This window comes from Jatropha curcas, chromosome 2 (assembly GCF_041381405.1).
Source record: "Jatropha curcas cultivar XTBG-Jc1 chromosome 2, XTBG_Jcur_1.0, whole genome shotgun sequence".
Classification (NCBI taxonomy): domain Eukaryota; kingdom Viridiplantae; phylum Streptophyta; class Magnoliopsida; order Malpighiales; family Euphorbiaceae; genus Jatropha; species Jatropha curcas.
Genome location: NC_143152.1, coordinates 11,737,265 through 11,758,722, shown reverse-complemented (window position 1 = coordinate 11,758,722; position 21,458 = coordinate 11,737,265). Strand labels below are relative to the sequence as shown.

The following is a 21,458-nucleotide window of genomic DNA, read 5'->3' as shown; positions in this document are numbered from 1 at the left end:
TTTGGATTCGGATTAAAATTGTTTGGTATTTGCAGCCCATGCAATTGAAATTCTAGATTTTTTATTTAATTAAAATTCAAAAGTTTTGAAAATAAAATTACGGGATGTTTCAGTCTCCCCCCTTAAGACAATTCGTCCTCGGATTGAAATCCAATAAAGAGGAATAAGAACGGAGACATAGGTGATCCTAAGATTATAATAAGAGATACTTCATATATAAAAGAGATGGCTCAAGAGTAAATAATATAGACTGAGCGAAGGGAGGAGGTGTGGTATTCTAATTGTTTTTTATCACCAACCATCATGTTTCTTTTCTATGGAAGCTTCCTCTAATGACCTTGAGAGGACAATTATACTTCAAACCAACCGTTCTAAAACAATTTTCTTTGATCGATTCAGTCTACAAGGCTTTCCGTTTAACCTATACCTTCCATTCTAATAGCTCCCTAAGACCTTGTTTACATTTCTCCTTTAACTTATATCCCAAAACATTTAATGCATACATATTAACGAAAACACTAATCTTACAATGAAACAGGAATGCCATTTGAGGCAAATATTTCTAATTTTTTAAACCAAGAAAAAGGGTTTGGACCAAGTGGAATGAGACCTGACTTAATCTTTGAAAGTATTTTCTCTTATCCTACACTAAGAGAGCTTAATATTTAAGAATTTTCTAAACTTAAAACTTTATAACTTGACTATTTTGCATCTATCTATGCCAAGTGCTTAGAAGCAAACAATCAAGATTTCTAATAATAGGGTTATATATATACATAAATCAGTTCAATTCATAATACCACCCGATTAAATACTATATAGCTTAACGAGGCAATATTTGCTCAAACTCCTCATTAAATTACTTAAGTTCTCTATATCCCGTCAATGCCCATACACTACTAGCTTAGTTCATAATTACATTCCATCTATGTTTGTAACAAATTCTACTCTACATGTCTAAACACTACTTAGATACTACTAGTATTAAGCAACTTCAAAGTTCTTGAGACGACATTGCTGCCACTACACTAGCTCAGTCGACAAAAAAAGGTTTGGAGATAGGTTAATTGCTCCTTCATCTTTAGGTAGAATAAGGAAAAGTGGAAATCTTGATGGGGTAAATGAGGTACTTAGGCATAAATACTATGTTATCAAGCCCATTAAGTCTGGAAAATCCATCATTAAACAATACTAAGATTGCTACCAAATGAAGGGAATGAGTTTACAGCAGTATTATTAATTCAACCCAAGAAAAAATTTATGAAATTCTCCAACCTAGCTATTACCTCGCACCAACAAACCTCAAATCTCAAACCAAATCTAGCAATAAAAGTATCACTTCCTTTCTTATCTTACAAGAAATTGATTTATAATTTTATTTCTTAACTTACTTAAATAAAAGCCATGGAGATTCCCATACAACTACTGCACTTCTCATATAGTAAGATTAAATAAGATTTCGCTAAAATTCCAAATGAACAGTAAATTAAAGCCCAGCTAGCTTATTAACAAATAAAATACCCCAAATACCTTTATGTTCTACTAAGGACATAAATATAACATTCATTTTCTATCCAATAAAATAAGTAACTTGCAAAAAATGCACTAAATAATAAAATTTTCTTATTTTAATTGCTTTACATCAAAAAATTACATTTATTCACATTCTTTGTCATCTTAAGCTATATCCCATGATTTTTATCAATTCTCATCCTTAGTTATTATTATCAATAATACTTGTCACTTGCACATAATACATCTATAGACTCAATATATAGATTCAATTGATATATCTCATAAAAATTTTTTTTCTAACTAGATGCTATCAAGCTAAGAAATTTGAATTTTCTAATCAAAACCCATACATTTCTTGCCCAGTAACTCCTTTTCCAACCAAAACTTGATTCATAATATCATATATTCATACCATAATGTTACGCAGAAGGTTCTGGAAGCCACTAGAATTCGTGGGAAAGGTCTAGCAAGGCCAAAAAAGAGCTACCAAGTTCAAGAAGCTTCTAGATCCATGAAAAAACTCTAGCCCACAAGGTATTTAGGTGTATAATCTATAATATTCTAGATTATTCTATACTTGTGTAAGGTGGATGGTAAAATATCTCTAAATCTAGAATGATCCACTAAACCTCCACCACACATTTCTTATAAAGAATTATAACCACATGTTAAGGAGGTGGAAATTCCTAAATACCTCACCCTCCTCATTTGTAAATCATCCAAGCATTTGAGTAATAAGAGATCTACAACAAAGCTCTTACAAGCTCTCTTGTGTTCTCCTCTCTACTTAGCTTACATTTTGCTCCAACACAACTCCAAGGCTTACTTAGTGCATCCTAAAGTCTCAAGGGTGATTGAGTGCCGCGCGGATAGGCAAAGGAAAAACCTATCTACGTGACAGGTGGTATCAGAGCAGGTTTCATCCTAGGTACCAAACCTTTTATCTCAACCTGTGGCAAGTGAGGAAGCTCAAGTGGTTGTTACTGAAGAACAACAACCCAAGCAAGCTGAAGCCATTCAAGGCACTGAGCAGGTGCGTGCTCGTCCTAAGCGGGGGAAGTCAAAGGCACGAACCCCTCCCATGGATCCTGTAACACCCACCGGCCAATCCCGGAGAACTAGACGGCGGATGCCACAATCGGTGCCAGAGCACCATCTTATGTCACTTATTAAAGCTAGATCACAAATTAGAAGTGGTTAAATTTTCATAAGGAGGCAAGTAATTAACATTTTGTTTTGTTTTTTTTTTTGTTAACGAAAATAATATTTAAGGAAATTCCTACGAAAATTTTGCAAGAGTTTCCCCTAAAAATTAACTTGCCACACAGAGAAAATATACACACTTCCAATTTTCTCCAAACCCCAAAACTCCAATTCAACATAACATACCACAAGCACTTCTAAATATCCATCAACATATGCATCATAGTCTAAACACATTCTTTTCAAGGAATATATAATCATCATACACCAAAAATATAATAAAATGTTATTTCCTTCAATAATCATAACTCTTAATACATTATAAACTTATTATATACAACCTCCATAATACAATCTTTATATACATGCCAAAAATCACCATTTACAAAATATCCTACCCAAAATGTGATCTCTACTCTGATGCTTGTCCTCTGGTCTTGAAGAACACCCTCCGCTCCTAACCTGCGCGTGATAAAAATCAACGCGTTGAGTGGAAGACTCAGTGGTGCTAAATAACCAAGCAATTAAATTAAATAGAAAAGCCAAGTCAAATCTGAAATTACTCAACTATATAAATACCGAAATCGCATTCATTTAATTCAAATACTTTGAAATCAATGAGAAGATTATGAATACAAATATGTCTTCATTCTTTTATAGCAACAATAAAATTTCATTTTTTGTTGAGGCTTGTACTCATGCAGAATGAACATAAGCAGATTTGATCGTGGCCTATATTAGCGCCACCCCCATCACATACTCGTGACTTATGAAAGCACCACCGTGGCCTATAAAAGCACCACCCCCATCACACAATCGTGGCCTATGAAAGTACCACCGTGGCCTATGAAAGCACCACCCCATCACACAAATAAGCATGTCCGCCTATTTATAAGGGCTGATAACCCTAGCATATGATCATAGCTTTACAATAAGAAAATCCATCTCATCATACCACGTCTCAATCATGCATAGTAGAGCCCAAATCAAAATCATTCTTTCACAAAAGCAATAATTCTTAATCGAAACCTCTTCATTTAGTACTCATCAGTTCAAAAGTTTTACTCAAAACACTATAAATGTATATATACTTAATATGGTATAAAAGTACATAAATCAAGAACTTTTCAGCATTTCCAAAACTTGACCTCTGCTGCGTTTTTAACACATAATTTGAGTTATGGGTCTCCAAATTGAATGAAATTAGATTCATTAGAAAGATAAGACAAAATGCTACAAATGTTCAGAAGGGACCACAGCCCAGATCACAGAGTAAGATAACAAACAAAAGCTCAGAACACAGACCAACAGATCAGACCTGATTCAGTAGAACCAAGTCCAATGTTTCTTGAATTCCTACTTCACCAAACACTCAAATGAAACCAATCTAGAACTAGAGAATTCTCAAGACACAGGGAAACAACGTTTATGAAGAACTCAGAACCTAATCGTATCATTATAGTGGTCAAAATGGGCACTCAATTTAGTAATGCATGTGGCCCGACACAACAGAGTCAGTTTGGGTGTTTCAGCCATAAGTTGAGCTATGTATATCCAATTTGGACACAAGAGGATGGGTTGGAAAGATAAGAAGTAAAGCTATAACTTTTATGAAGAACATAAAACGTTATTTTGCCATTTGAGTGGTCAAAATGGACAATAATTTCGGATATACAGGTAAGACATCATAACAGAACCAGTTTTGGTATTTCAATCATAAGTTGAGCTACAAGTATTGGAATTAGACATAAGAATATGTTTTGGAAAGCTGAGAAATAGAGATACAACTTTCATGAAGAAGTCAGAAACAAATGGGAAGTATAAAGGGGTCAAAAATGAGTTCCAATCCCACGGCAGAACACATCTCACATTAAAATTCAGCAATTTCAACAAAACATACAAAGTTCCCAAAATATATTCAAAACCCTAACCATGTAAAACAACTTAAACAAGTGAAATTATGATTGCACTAACCTTATTAACAAGCTTGAATAAGCTTGGAAAGCCTTACTCCTTGGCTTTCTCTTTCCCCTTTGAGGATGGTTCTCCAACCTCTTCAAAGCATAAAAAATCAACATTACAAGCAAAACTTGACAAAAGAAATAGTTGGAGCATGATTTAATGCATCAATAACATGTTTAAACCATGAATTCTACTTAACAATTCACAAAACTCAAAAACCACAACTTACTTGCTTCAATGATAACTTCACTTCTCTTTGCTTTTAATCACAAATCTCAACTTCTACTCCTAAATTCTTAAGCATTAAGTCCTATTCTATGGTTTAATTAGGTAGTTTGGTGGTAAATTTGGAGGTAAGAAAATGAAGAAAATGAAAGAAGAAGGAAGAAAATGGAAATGGCATGGAGAAGAGAAGAGAAGAAAGACAAAAATGTTGTGGTGTTTACTTTAAGTGCCAAAGTCAAATTTGACTTCCTAAAATCATGCAAAATGTGTGGCTAAGATCAAGTCCTAAGTAATCTCATCCAATGGCTCTAAATATTCCTCAAATAATTCTCTTCTACTTCTTATTTAACTCCACCAATTAATTAAATTAACTCTACTAAAATAATTCCTCATTTATTTCTTAATATACTACACTAGAAATATTATGCATTTAATACATAAACTCTCCAAAAATATTCATTAAATATTTTCTACCCACCTAAATCATGTAAACATGCTCCAAAAATAGTAAATAAAATATTAACTAAGCATAGTAATTTTTCCGGACTAAAATAATACCAAGTCCCGGACTGATGGTACTATTCACAGACCGGTAAATCACTATTACCGACACTAAAAGAAAAATCAGTCTGTTACAGATCCTGTGGAGCAGAAAATTGTAGCTCTTGAGCGATCCTTGTCGACTCAAGAAGCTATTGTGGGAGAACTCTCCGAACAAATTGACAATATTGTTCAGGAGAATGAATAGATCACTCAGGCCGCCAAAGGCATGATTACCGAGCTTGGCAGAGCCCTACGAGAGGAACTTCAAGCCCTTGTTGGTAGGATGACCGAGGTACGAACATTCACCAGATCTGAAATTAGTGCCCTACGTAGTGAAGTAGATGCTATCCATTCCGAATGTCGGGTGCACCATCGTATGAGTAGTCCTGCCTCAACCAGTGTTACCACCGGTGCTTCGGTACCTGGTTTGAAGGTGCCCAAGCTTGCGACGTACAACGGTACTCATAGCACCTCGATGGTGGAGCACTTTCTCTTTGGCCGTGACCAGTACTTTGAGGCCATGGGGGAATTGGATGATGCTGCCAAGATTGGCAATGCCCCCATGTTCCTTCAGGATGCTGCTCAACTATGATGGTGAAGGAAGCATGCGGAGCATGAGAAAGGCATTTGTGCTATCAATATGTGGGAGCAATTCAAGGCAGAATTTCAAAAGCACTTCGTACCTCACAATGCAGAAAGTGAATCAAGGGATAGACTACGTCATCTACGACAAAGTGGTAGCATCTCCTATTACATCAAGGAGTTTACTACCCTTATGTTGGAGATCGACGATCTATCCGACAAAGACGCTCTCTTCTACTTTAAGGATGGGCTAAGAGATTGGGCAAAGGTAGAGTTAGAACCGCATGACATGCAAACACTTAACGATGCCATTGCCATGGCTGAAACTTTAACCGACTACTCCACCCAAATCAAGAATAAGAAGCCCAATCCTGGTAAGAGTGGGGGAGAGAAGCATAGTCAGAAAAAGGATCAGAGTCACAAGGAGGACGGTTCATCCAAATCTTCCAGCGGAAAATATGATAAGCTGTCCAAGAGGTATGATTCCAAACCTCCGAAACCTTGCTTCATCTGTGATGGGACGCATTGGACAAAAGATTGCCCCAATAAGAAGGCAATAAATGTGATGCATGTCGAATATAAAAAGTAAGAGGCAGAAGAAACCCAAGCCAACTTGGGATTCCTGCAATACTTGAGCTCCATAATAAGAACCCTTCCTCCTAGCATCCCCAAGATGAAGGGACTGCTACATACCGATGTAGTCGTTAATGAAAAATCAGCTAGCATCATGCTAGACACAGGGGCTACGCACAACTTTATTGATATCGAGGAGGCCAAGCGACTAGGCCTGGATATCATTGGAGGCAGTGGCACAATCAAGAGTGTAAATTCCAAAGTGAAGCCAATTGCCGGATTTGCAAAGGTTGTAACAGTTAAAATTGGCTCATGGTGTGGTAAGCTAGACTTCACTGTCATGCCCATGGACGATTTTGACATAGTATTAGGACTAACATTCTTCCAAAAGGTATGCACACTCCTTTTCCCTTACTCAAGTTCCCTAATTATACTTGAAGGAGAGAAGCCGTGCATTGTCCCATTGAAGTGCATAGAGAAATCACCATCTACAATCTTGGCTATGTAATTTAAGCGGGGCTTAAGCAAAGCCAAAAAATTTATAGCATCAATAAGGGAACTAAATGAGGGTGAAGAAGTAACAAATCCTAAACAGTCTTTGCCTGAATGTGTGTAAATGGTTTTGGATGAGTACAAGGGTGTCATGCCTCCCCAGTTGCCGAAAAAGCTCCCTCCTAGAAGGGAGATTGATCAACAAATTGAGCTCGAGCCTGGGGCCAAGCCACCAGCCATGGATCCTTATCGCATGTCTCCTCCGGAGTTGGAAGAACTAAGAAAAAAACTCTAAGACCTCATTGATTTAGGGTACATCCATCCCTCTAAAGCTCCTTATGGCGCACCAGTCCTCTTCCAAAAGAAGAAGGATGGCTCTTTACGAATGTGCATAGATTATCGAGCCTTGAACAAGATCACTATCAAAAACAAATACCCGATACCTTGATAGCTGATCTCTTTGATCAATTGGGGAATGCAAGATGGTTCTCAAAGATGGACCTGCGGTCGGGTTACTAACAAGTACACATAGCGGCAGGAGATGAGCCAAAGACGACTTGCGTAACTCGATATGGTGTATTTGAGTTCATGGTGATGTCTTTCGGTCTAACCAATGCCCCAGCAACATTCTGCATTCTCATGAACAAGCTGTTCCACCCATTCCTTGATAAGTTCGTGGTGGTATACTTGGACAATATTGTGGTATACAGTACTACCCTTAAAGAGCACGTGCAACATCTCAAACAAGTCTTCCAAGTTCTCCAGGAAAACGAACTCTATGTAAAGGTGGAAAAGTGTTGCTTTGCTCAATAAGAAGTGGAATTTCTTGGGCATCGGATCAAGGAAGGCAAGCTAATGATGGATCCAGCAAAGGTGAAGGCTATTCAAGAATGGCAACCTCCATCAAACGTCCCTGAGCTAAGATCCTTCTTAGGCCTGGTAAACTACTATCGCCGCTTCATAAAAGGATATTCAGCCATCGCGGCACCCTTAATAAATTTACTCAAGAAGAATTGTTCATGGCATTGGGCATCACAGTGCCAAGATGCCTTCGAAAAATTAAAGCAGATAGTGTCCGAAGAGCCCATCATGGTGTTGCCCAATTACACAAAGCCTTTGGAGGTACACACTGATGCCTCAGATTATGCTATCGGCGAGGTACTAATGCAAGAAGGCCATCCCATTGCCTATGAAAGTCGAAAGTTGAATGATACTGAATGTCGGTATACCGTCCAAGAGAAAGAAATGACGGTCATAGTTCATTGCCTATGAACATGGTGACACTACTTGCTTGGCAGTAAGTTTGTGGTCAAGACGGACAACGTAGCTACCAGCTACTTTCAAACTCAAAAGAAGTTGAGTCCCAAGCAAGCTCGATGGCAAGACTTCTTGGCAGAGTTCGATTATTGGCTTAAGTACAAGCCAGCGAAGGCCGACGTTGTTGATGAGTCGCAAGGAAAAGTTAGCCAACATTAGTGCTAGCACCCCACAAAGTGACTTCCTGGAGCGTATCTGAGAAGGCATGCAGCACGACACCTTTGCCAGGAACTTGCTCAAACTAGCAAAAGAAGGCAAGACTCGAAGATTTTGGAAATAGGATGGAGTACTTTATTCCTATGGTAATCGAGTCTTTATGCCGAAATGGGAGAATCTTCATAAAGAAACTCTTAAGGAATCCCACGATTCAAAATCGACTGGACATCTAGGTGAGACTCATACTTTAGCCTTAGTAAGAGCTCACTACTACTGGCTGAGGATGCAAGATGACGTCGAGACATATGTCAAGACTTGCCTTGTCTGTCAACAAGACAAGGTAGAACAGCAACCTCCCACGAGTCTACTTAAACCACTTCCCATAGCGAAGCGACCTTGGGAGAGTGTCTCGATGGATTTCATCGTCGCACTACCAAAGTCTGAGGGATATGGTAGCATCATGGTGGTTGTTGATCAATTTAGCAAGTATAATACCTTTATTCCCGTATCAGCCGATTGTAAGATTGATGAAGCAGCCCGTATGTTCTTTAAGACCGTTATAGGGACTTCCTTAGAATATCGTAAGTGATCAAGACCCCCACTTGACTGGCAAGTTCTGGCGAGAGTTGTTCAAGCTGATGGGGACAGACTTAAACTTCTCAATTAGCTTCCATCCCCAAAGTGATGGGCAAACAGAGCGTATTAACACGTTGTTGGAGTTATACCTTCGACATTATGTCAGTGCCCATTAGCAAGATTGGGCTAAGTTACTTGACATTGCTCAATTCTCATATAATCTCTAAAGAAGTGAATCCACGGGTAAAAGTCCCTTTGAGATCATTATGGGACAGCAGTCCCTCATTCCCAATGCAATCGCAGCTTCATATGCCGGCACAAATCCAATAGCTCACAAGTTTGCGAGGGAATGGCATGAAGAAGCTGACGAGACTCGTGCTTGTCTCGATAAGGTTGCTCGATGAATGAAGAAATGGGCCGACACTAAGCGGCGACCAAAAGAGTATGCCGAGGGAGACAAGGTGCTGATCAAACTCCTTCCTAACCAATTCAAATCATTGTGCAAGGTGCATAAAGGGTTAGTGAGGAAGTACGAGGGACCATTCCCCATCATCAAACGAGTAGGGAAGGTTGCTTATCAAGTTCAACTGCCTCCCAAGTGAAAGATTCATAATGTCTTCCATGTTAGCATGTTAAAACCTTATCATGCGGATGATGAGGATCCAAGTAGGGGTGAGTCTACTCGAGCACAAACTGCTGTCGTTATCGAATTTGACAAAGAGGTTGATAGCATTCTCAATTCACGAGTAGTACGGCGATGCGGAGTGCTAAACTATCGTGAGTACTTGATCAAGTGGAAGAACTTGCTCGAGTCTGAAGCTAGTTGGGAGCATGAAGATATTCTTTGGCAGTTCAGCGAAAAGATAAAGGAGTATAACGCGACAAGGGCATCGCGAGATTGAGTGGGGGAGAGTGTTACGCGGAAGGTTCTGGAAACCATTAGAATTCGTGGGAAAGGAAGCTCGAGTCTAGCTTCTGGATTAGTCTAGCAAGGCCAAGAAAGAGCTACCAAGTTCAAGAAGCTTCTGGATCCATGAAGAAAACTCTAGCCCACAAGGTATTTAGGTGTATAATCTATAATATTCTAGATTATTCTACACAAGTGTAAGGTGGATGGTAAAATATCTCTAAATCTAGAATGATCCACTAAACCTCCACCACACATTTCTTGTAAAGAATTGTAACCACATGTTAAGGAGGTGGAAATTCCTATAAATACCTCACCTCCCCTCATTTGTAAATCATCCAAGCATTTGAGTAATAAGAGATCTACAACAAAGCTCTTACAAGCTCTCTTGTGTTCTCCTCTCTACTTAGCTTACATTTTCGCTCCAACACGACTCTAAGGCTTACTTAGTGCATCCTAAAGTCTCAAAGGTGATTGAGTGCCGCGCGGATAGGCAAAGGAAAAACCTATCTACGTGACAATAAGCTATAATTCAATAATCAATTAAAATGGTTGCTGCCAACCTCAGAAAATCAAGATTCTTAATTCAATTCCATACTATACACACTAGTTAATTCATTTACTAACAAAAATTTAATTTACCTTCTCATATATCTCAGATCAATGCATTAATTTTTAACAAATGATTAGATTAGCTGCTGCTATATCGAAATTAGTCTAATTTCTCAATGAAAACTGAAATAACTAAACATACTTATCAATTTTAGTTGTACTTAAGGTTAACAATTTAAATCAAAGATTTTTCTCAAATTTGCATATAAACGGTACCTTAGATTAAAGCTAGCTACTATCACAATCGTATCACATCGATTTCCAAACTATAATCATTTTATTCACCCTAAATTCTTCATTACATAAAATCAACTAATTTATGAGAGTTGGCAAATAATTGGAGTAGACTGTCTGTTCACAACCTGTTCTAACTTAAATTATAACATAATTGTTGCCAAATGAAGAGAACCTATTTACAACATCAATACAAGTTCCATTCAAGCAAAACTTAAGGAGTTTCTCTAATCTATTGCTACCAGCCAAAAGGAACCACAGTTATCTAATCAAAATTCATTTTCCATATGTTCATTAATTCATTCTCCATCTATGATTTAAGGTTATTCATCATCTTCAACATTCATCTTATTATACTAGATCCATGAACTTAGCCTGGCCTATTAATTAAACATTCTACATGTACTAGTATCTTAATTCTATCTTGTCTAATACACTTACTACATACTAAACTTTCACCTTATTAATTCTTCGATTATGCCAACTATCCTTTGATTGTATGCACTAGTTCCATAATTCTATTGACGATTCAACTTAATTACCCAACTTACCATTCTTTTACCTGACACCATTTTGTGTTCCTAGATATCCTTAGGACTAGGTATTTTCTTCCTATCTTACCACTCATCTGTATATCCCATTAATCCCTAACAATTTACTATTCTATAACTATTGATATTCATTGACTATTATCAATCTTCCCTTTCGTGACCTTGACTTTTTATTTGCCCTCTAGCTCTTCAATATTTCCTACGTTTGGTGTGCCTTCGAAATAAAAATAAAAAGAGTAATGTCGAGCTATAACATTATTAAAATCAGGTAGTTAAAATAAGATAAGAATATGGTTATAATATTATATGTACAGATTTTTCGATATATTAAAGTTGTTCCTCTATTCCAAATTTATTTTAATTTAACATGTACTCAAGAAAGCAATTGTCATCAAAACTTTTTTTCTTTCTTTTTTTTTTCTTTTTTTTAATTGAAACAAACGCAATCGTAATTTTAAATGCTTAAATTATTTTATAATTTCAAAAGCATGATATTTTTATTAAAAGAAACTAGATTTTGTAAAACTTTTAACCCAAGGAATCATAAAGATTTTTAAATAGGTAGACACATCAGTTTTAAATCACTCAAAGATATTTTTAACATTTTAAAAATCCCTTTTTCAATTATCAGTCATTTAAAAAGTCAAGAAATAACAATTGCTTCGAATATCAAAACCTATTTTCTAAAAATTTTATAAAATTGGTCTTGCATATTTTTAAATCAAGTATTGGATTTTAAAATAATAAAATGAAATTGTGATATAATGCTATATTGCAAAATTAAAAGCCAGTTCACAAAGTCTAAAGTTTTTCTATTTATACTTTAAAGCATTAGATATACCACAAGAGTCAAATCCAAAAGAATTTGACCCAAACACTACAATAGTAATATAAAATTTGTAAATGCATATAAATTTAATTTAAAAATCAAACCAAGTATCATTAAAGATCATAAAGATGTCAAATAGTCAAATAATTCATAATTTAAAAGTATTATGTCCATTAGACTAAGATTTGGAGCACATCCAACTGTAGGAATTCGATGAGCGAAAGAGACACTGTTTTAGAATGTTAGGTTTATACTCATACGATAAAGTCTAAATTCTTTAAAACATCAATCTATTCACTGGTTCCTTTTTTTTTTTTTTAAATTTTTGCATCATCATATGGAACTTTAAGTAATCTAGTTCTAACTGTTTATTATAAAATTAAGGACATATTCAATAGTTTATGAAAATCCCTATCATTCGCATACACATTTGTTCTCTCCCCCTATCTAATGGTAATAACTCTTGTGTTATTTATTTCATGGAAGGACTTTTGTTCACATCATCCCTTTTTTTTTTTGCAAATTTGCTAAGCTAAAGACACAGTCACCATTGGAAAGAGGGTGCACAAATTGATCAGGCCACTACACTTCCTTCATATTTTTCCTGTGTTTTCAAAGCTTTATGGGGGAACCTTAGATATTATTTATTTATAAAAACACTTAAGTTTTACCATTACCTTTCCTCATTTCTATACGATTATAGATTCGTAATCGTTTTAGTGCATGGTGAGTCTACCAGCAACAAAATAGAATTTGACCTAAGGTACTCCTCCGTTGTTAGTTACGGCCGATCCCAACATTAGGAGGGGTTAGCCAACTACAAAATCTTAATCCTTCTAGACCTTAATGCTAGCTTAGAAGTAGAAGGAAAAATGTGCTAGACGAGAAGAAAGCCCTATGCTCTGCAATTACGTACTAAGGCCCTACTTTTGCTTTGATACCATCTTTGTCATGACTCGTTACCTTGAGCCGGACCGGAACTAGGATCTGGGTAGGCTCAAAGCCACGAAAGCCTGTAGTAAGCCAAAAGTATACCCAACAAACTTCTTATTCAATAGAAATGGCCTCAGGCCTAATATCATCAACATTCAAAATATCGTAAGTCTTAGGCTCGCTTGGCTCGTATCATATGATAGAAACTTTAATAAGTCATATATCAAAAATTTTTAAATTTTATTATGCATGACTATCATAATTGCGGAACAATCTAAGAATTTAAGATTTTGCTTCAATACACTAAAAAAAATTAATCAAGATTTCGTTTTTAACATTTCCTATAATTTTCGGGTGGCAAAGAATCACGAGATACTAGAAGACTTGTAACTTGGAAAAAGAAAATATTAAGGTAGGGATGACTGCCTAAAATCAGTGAGTAGGTTAGTTAACCCTCTCACCCCACACAATCACACAAATGCATAAATAAATCAATCTAGTCGTCTGGCTAGTTATATGATCATGCAGTCAATCACACAAATGACAGAATAACAACAACCACAAATATTAACACCTTCACATAGTTACATCATGTGGAAATTAGTCAGTGGTGTCACTGAAACCCTCGACAAGATGTCCTCCCACATGGCCCGCCCTCTCAAATGTGTGCACCAGGGAGTCGATCCTCCATACATGGCCGACCGGTCTAATCCTCACTTGACCAGCCCTCTCATTTTTTTTACACCCTCTTTTCTTTTCCATACCAACAGGAGGCCACCCTGTGGTTTTCCATATCATATATCATCAGATGCATACGGGGCGCACTGATCTCCCCATATATGGCCGACGGCATCGAAGGCCGCCCTCACAAACCTGTGGTGACCCACTTCATTCTAATTCCATATAAGTAAAGCAGACATGAAGCACATCACAACTAATCAAACCATTTCCAATAGTAACAAATAATGCAACACAAAATAACAATTTAATAAGTAATGAATGTCTAGCATTTAGCCGTGTATGCATGGATGCAAATGCAAGTGGATGATGTGAATTATCTAACACTACTCACATCTTATAGCTTAGCAAGAGGTTATGTTCCTTCTCCGGTATCTTACCATCTGACACTTGGTTCCTTGGGACCTGTAATCATATCTAAAGAAAGAATTAGAATGAACTTTATCATTAATGAAGTCCAACAATTATATATAGATTTTAAATTTTCTTTTAATAATATTGTATCTATATCTTCCTGATCGTTTAATCTGGACATTCAAGATTATCATAAGTCTCTTACTTTGATTTTCTTAATCCTAAATCCCCTATCCTAATTCATATGTTATATAAGCTAATCTAAGTTCATTTTAAGTCTTTTGCTAAGCAATTCTCATAAATTCTAATTACTTAAAATAAAGCTGTATGAACTCATCCTTTAGGTTTCTGCTACCGAAAATCCCCCCTAAAATAGGGTTATCCACTTGTTCAAATAATAGCAACATTCAATATTATTTATTCAATTTACACAGCCCATCCATCGGGCAAAATAACTCAATAAGCCGATCCTCCATCATTACAACATCAAACAATCTCATGTTTGTCATTTGTTAATTACAGTGACATCAAAATTATGCATATTCAATTTTATATATATATACACTTGTAAATTTAGGTGTATATATTTATATATCACTTATCAATTCACACCCATAGACTTTAATCATAATATTCACTTCACTATCAATGCCCCAATTCGCCACAGTTTATGTATATAATTTATTTCTCGATTTATTCGGTATTGACATCCGAGTCAACGAGTAATACACTTATACATTAGTAAATTATGTAATTAAAGTTCAACTAGTTAACATGGCAGTCTATATCATCTAATTTTGTTAGATTAAACTAAATAAATTAGAGTTTAGCTAGATTAACTTAATAAATCTATTAAGGTAATTAGTATTCGCATTCCATAATCCTATAATTGCTTTTAAATTAACTAATTTTTTTATTAAGTTTGATAAGTTAACTCCGTATAATTTCCTTTGTTAAAAAGATAATAACTTTAAATTTTAAGAATTTCTGCTTTCTACTTAACAAGCTTGTAAACCATATTTTTAAATAAAAATCTCTATTATTCATTAAGCAATTTGAATCCAGATTGCTTAAACATGCTTTATCTTTTCTAATTTAACTTACTAAGTTCTAATTCTTGACTAACTTGAATTAACCAATTCTAATTGAATTTTTACAAGAAAATACAGTGTAGGAAGTTAGGGATTACAGATTAAAAATCAAATCGAGGATTCGTGATCATCACAAAGAGAGGAAGATTCTGTCTCTTGGGACCTTGCCAGAGCGTCGCCGGCTGGTCTCCGGACCATCGTGCACAATGGCCGAAAACTGGTTTCAGCGGAAAGGCCACCAGATCATTTGAATTTTCTCTTGGAGTCCATATCCGGCATGAATTTATAGAAAGAAGAAGCCCTTCGGCTGGAATCGTATCGACAGCCTCTTCCTCGCCGCTGTTCATGGTGTATTCGCGAGAAGGAGCTAATCGCTGGAGTTTATGGAGGAAAAATAATCGCAAGGAAATGGGTAATTGTCACGACCCATTTCCATGGGCCGGACCGGCACTAGGGCCCAGGTAAGCTTAAGGCCCCCGAGGCCCGTAGTAAGCCTGAATCACTAAAATTCCACTTTTTCAATATAAATTTCAAACATTCAGCCCATATTGCTATGCAAAATAAATCTCATAATTATTTTATACCTCGGCCCAAATTTAACATCTTAAACATTTCACAGATCGAATCCAATTTACAATACATCACATTTATAATACGGGCTCTCATAATTATTTCATCTATATTAATACACGACTAAAAGTATATAAATTCTACAACTGCAGAGTCACTAATTGTTAGATATACATGGATTCTTACACACATGGTTACATAGCAAAATAATTATTGAACAAAGAAAATTTCTTTCTAGCCCTGCAGCAAAGAAACCGAGCTTAAATCGAATTAAAGAGAAAATTACTTCCTGAGAAGTCAAACAAGACATGTGAGTTTTCTAAAGAGTAATAATTATTGCACAACACACGCATTCACACAAATGTGTAAACATATCAATCTAGTCATTTGACTAGTTATATGCTCACGCAGCCAGTCACACAAATGGCATATTACCAGCACTCACAATTATTAACATCTTCACATAATCACCTCACGTGGAAATTGGTCTGTGGCATCATCTAAACCCCCAATGAGTCGTCCTCACACATGGCCCACCCTCTCATAACGTGTGCACCAAGGAGCCAATCCCCATATCTGGCCAACCGGTCTAATCCTCACTTGACCAGTCCTCTCATGGTTTTTTCATTCTCTCTTTTCTTTTCCATACCAACAGGAGGCCACCTTGTGGTTTATCCATATCATATCATCAGGTGCACACGGGAGTGTCGATCTCCCATACGACCAACGGTCTCATAGACCCCCTCACAAACTGAAACACCCTGAATTTTTATTTTTGAAACTTTCGAATTTTTATTAAATAAAAAATCTTGATTCTCAACTATTTGGGCTATAAACACCAAACAATCTTAACTTGAGTCCAAAATTTTGCGAGTTGGGCCCAAGCCTAAGTATATTGTCGGAATTTTCGATTTGAGAACAGTTAAATCGGGTCAAACCATTGATTTGGACCAAACCGGTTCGAATCGAACCGGAATGGCCTTGAACCCTCTAGAAACGCCTCCTCTTTGTTTCTTTTTTTCTTTTTTTCTTTTTTCTTTTTCTTTTCTTCTCCTCCTCTTCTTCGGCGCGCGACCTCACCTGGCCCGCTTCTCCTATCGTTTTTCGATCACCGGAGACCAGCGCCATGCCTTGCTGTTGCCTCCACGCCACAGCGGATTCCAGCCTCTCTTCCTCTCTCTCTCCTTTCGTCTTTGGCGAGTGCAGCTATCGCAGGGAACATGCGATTTCGTCCGATCGGAAAATCACGTCGCAGCTCACTCGATTTTCTAGCGACTCCAATACCAGCGATCAGCGATGAAGCTTCGGTCTCTTCCTTTCTCGCATTCTCTCTTCTGTTTCCGGTTGTCGCAGTAAAATGATGAGCTAAGATCACGATTTGCTGCGTTTGGGACAGTCGACTCATCGTTTCTCTGCTCCTCCAGCGAAACCAGCCAAGGATCGACCGGTTGAGCTCTTCCATTCCCTCTAGCGACCTCACCGACCACGATCCTCTTCAGCTCCAGCCAAGCTAATGCCAGCAGAATCAGATCTTGGGTAGTAGAGCAAATTTCGGTCATTTTAACCGAAAAATTCCAATTTTCAGCTCGTTTTACAGCTAGGTAAGTTCATTCTCTAACTTCCTTTTTGCATCATTTGTGTTTGTGCTAGGATATGGAATTTCATGTATTAGCGAAGCTAGAGTAAGGATTAAATCCCTATATATTCTATTTATGCAAATTTTAGGAAAAGGTTGATTTTATTTACTAACTATAATTAAAACACATTCTAGTGCGTGTTTTGAAGTGAGTCATGTAGCTTTAGATTAGAATTGAGTATTGAATTTAAAGTGGCAGCCTTTAGCTAAAGAAGATTACAGTTTTTGTTGAGTTAAGTCCATATTTGGTGGTAGAACTATGTCTTTCATAACTTGTTGTTAATGTAAAGGTTTAATGATCGAGATAGAACAAAAATGAGAATTTTCTTGAAATGGCAGCAACTATTTTTAATTATTCCTATAAAGTATTGCTGGATATAGTACATAAGGGGTTGTAAGTTTAATTTTTGCAAGGGATTGGTTAATTGGTGGGTAATCTATGATTTCAGTATAGGAGAACTCTGAATTTTTGTATATCGGCAGCAACTACCTTGAGATCTTGTGTTGTTTCAGAAGGACAAATTTATATAACGAGTGTACTTTTAAGATTTTCTTACTATTTTGATGTGTAAAAATTTTTAATTATAATTGATACACGGTTAAATGAGTTAGTACATATGGTTTTGTTTGATGAGGATAATGATTTACAGGTCAATAAACTGAATCATGAGACCCCAGTTAATTATGACAAGGAATATATAAGTTATCGGTGTATATGATTGTTAACAGTATACAGTTGGATAGTTTTAACTAGTAGAATTGATGTTAAGCAAATAGCTATTTTCACTAATTTGCTTTTTTTTTTTATTATTTTCTTAACATTATATAGCAAGTTAAAGTTTGGCATTGACGATTAAATATTAATGTGATTGCTTTGGGTGGAGGAAGGGAAATAAATTTGTTTGATTGCCCGACGGATGGGCTGTGTGCATTGATCGATAAAGATATGATAATATTGTGATATTTGAGCAGGTAGATAGTCCAATTTTTAGAGGAGGTGCTGCCGAAATTTCGATAGAACTTAGATTAATTTTAATTAACAACATAATTAATAAGTTTAGTTAGATTAGTTCTATAACTTGGTGCATAATAAATATAGTGCTCTGATTATTTATTATCTTTATTACTCATTTAATGATTTACATATTTATTTATTTATTTATTTCCATTATTATTGTTATTATTGTTATTTATTTTACCATTATTGTTTATTGTTAAAACTATTTATTAATTTAGTTATTTGCATTGCATTACAATGTTTAATTGATTAATATGCTTGCATTTAATTGCAATACTTGATTAATTGTGTTGTGATATTGCTGTGCTTTGTTTGTGTGGAATTAGGATGAAGTGGGTCACCATGGGTTTGTGAGACTGTTTCTGTTATACGGATCCTGATTCTGATTTCTTTTATATTCTGATTCTGTTATATGGATCCCGATTCTGTTTCTGTTAGCCGGGTAAATGGGAGATCGGTGGCCCCGTGTGCACCTACTGTTACCGTTACTGTTAACCACAGGTTGGCTTCTTTATTGGGCGCACCTGATAATCTAGATTTGATCGCAGCCCGCAGGGTGGCCTCCTGTTGTGAGCGCCTGATGATCTAGATTTGATGGAGACGACCGGGTTGCCTCCTGTTGGTATTAAAAAGAAAAGAGAGGATAGAAAAACAATGAGAGGGCTGGTCAAGTGAGGATTAGACCGGTCGGCCAGTATGGGGGATCGGCTCCCTGGTGCACATGTGAGAGGATGAGCCATGTGGGAGGACGGCTCATCGGGGGTTCGGTGACTCCACTGACTAATTTCCACGTGATGTGATTATATGAAGATGTTAATGATTGTGAGTGCTGGTGATTTGCCATTTGTGTGACTGGCTGCGTGAGCATAAAACTAGTCGGACGACTAGATTAATATGTGTATACATTTGTGTGACTACGTGTGTGGTGCAAAAATTATTACTCCTTAGAAAACTCACATGTCTTGTTTGATTTTTCAGGAAGTAGGTTTTTCCTTTAATCCGATTTAGGCTATGCTTCTTCGGCCCAGGGCAATAGAGAAATTTTTCCTAGTTCCATAATTATTTTGCTATGTAATTATGTGTATAAAAACTATGTATACTAAAGAGTTAGTGACTCCGCAGTTGTAGGACTTACATATATTTAGGCATGTATTAATATAGCCAAAACAATTCTGTAAGCCTATATTAGAAATGTGATGTATTGTGACTTGGGCCCGAACTATGGAATGTTGTAGAAGATAAACTTGGGCCGAGAAATAATAAAATCTTGAGGTTTATTTTTCATAATCATATGGGCTGAATGTTAAAATTCTATTGAGATAGGAAATTTTGAGTATTTCAGGCTTACTACGGGCCTCGGAAGCCTTAAGCTTACCTGGGCCCTAGTGCCGGTCCGGCCCACGGAAACGGGTCGTGACACAAACCCATGGTAACCCACTTCATTCCAACTCCACACAAATATGGAAAAACATTGTCACATCGCAACTAATCAAGCATTGCAATTAAATGCAGACATATTGATCAATTAAACATCGTAATGCAATGCAAAATTAGACATCCATACTCAAATGCAAATAAATAAATAAATAGTATTAACAATAAACAACAATGATAAAATAAATAATAATAATAATAATAAACAATAATAATGAAAATAAATAAATAATTGAATAATTAACTGAATAATAATGATAATAATAAAATAATTAGAGCACTTTATTTATTATGTATCAAGTTATAGAATTAATCTAAATAAACTTATTAATTATGTTATTAATTAAGACTAGTTTAGGTTCTATCGAAATTTTGGCAACACCTTTCCTAAAATTTGACTAAACCTCAACAACAGTACGTTTTCAAAGCCCATCCTTCGGGCAAATCCGAAATATATAACCCCGTCCACCATAATCAGTATTCATTCATCTACTCATTCACTCAATTCACACAGCCCATCCGTCGGGTAATCAATCAATTTAAGTACCCATCCTCCTTAAACTTCAGCAATAAATTTACAAACCAATTCCAATAATATCCATATAATATTATTTAATAAATCATAAGTGAACTAAATTAATAGCTTTATGGTAACTAATTTGTTAAGCTATTAAAACTTACTTTAGCAATAACTAATTATATCTACTACTTATTTAAATTCGATTATTATGTCAATATAAAAAGTGGTTAGGCCTCCCGAACCTTAATTTATCAAAATTCGCATCTAACCATTAACCGACTAAAACTCATCTTACTTTTCTTATGTACAACCAACTAGTCTTAGACTAATGATCATCTAATTAACTAATTAATTAATTCTAATTTATCTCCCCCTCAAATCACCTAATTATAATATTAATTCATGTAATTTATTTAACAATGTTAAAAATTAATTTGCAACTACATTATACCAGTTAACTAAGTCCTAGCAAGGATTATAGTTGATTAATTATTTATGCAAATTCAATTTAATCAATTAATAGTTTTAATTTCGGAGTTTATAATACAAATCAGAAAATAGGTCCTAAGACATACCGATCGAAATTCGCGTGACGATTCGAGGATCCACGCGAGGAGAGGAAGATTATGTCTCTTGGTGCCTCGCCGGAGTATCGCCGCCGCCGTACACAGTGGCCGGAAAAATCAAATTTGCCCAGAAATTTGCAACGGTCATACCATTCGACTCAAAATTCACCAAGGATTCTATTTTTGGCGTTAGTTTAGTGAGATTAGCCCTCTAATTGAATAAAGCGGCTAGACAGCCACTTCACCGCCGTCTTCACTGGCTCCTAGTCACCTCCAGAACATTTCCCCTTCCACTTCACGGGCTCCATCTTCAAAATTAAC

General features: G+C 36.2%; 1 protein-coding gene across 1 annotated transcript in view; it reads right to left on the bottom strand.

The window, feature by feature from the left end:
• Positions 1-505, bottom strand: part of LOC149498247 (putative F-box protein At1g67623) — a 28,457-nt gene extending 27,952 nt beyond the window's left edge. The window contains 1 exon segment of the mRNA XM_089717268.1: positions 428-505. Within this exon segment, the coding sequence (XP_089573394.1) occupies positions 428-505 (78 nt within the window).
• Between the last annotated feature and the right edge of the window lie 20,953 nt (positions 506-21,458).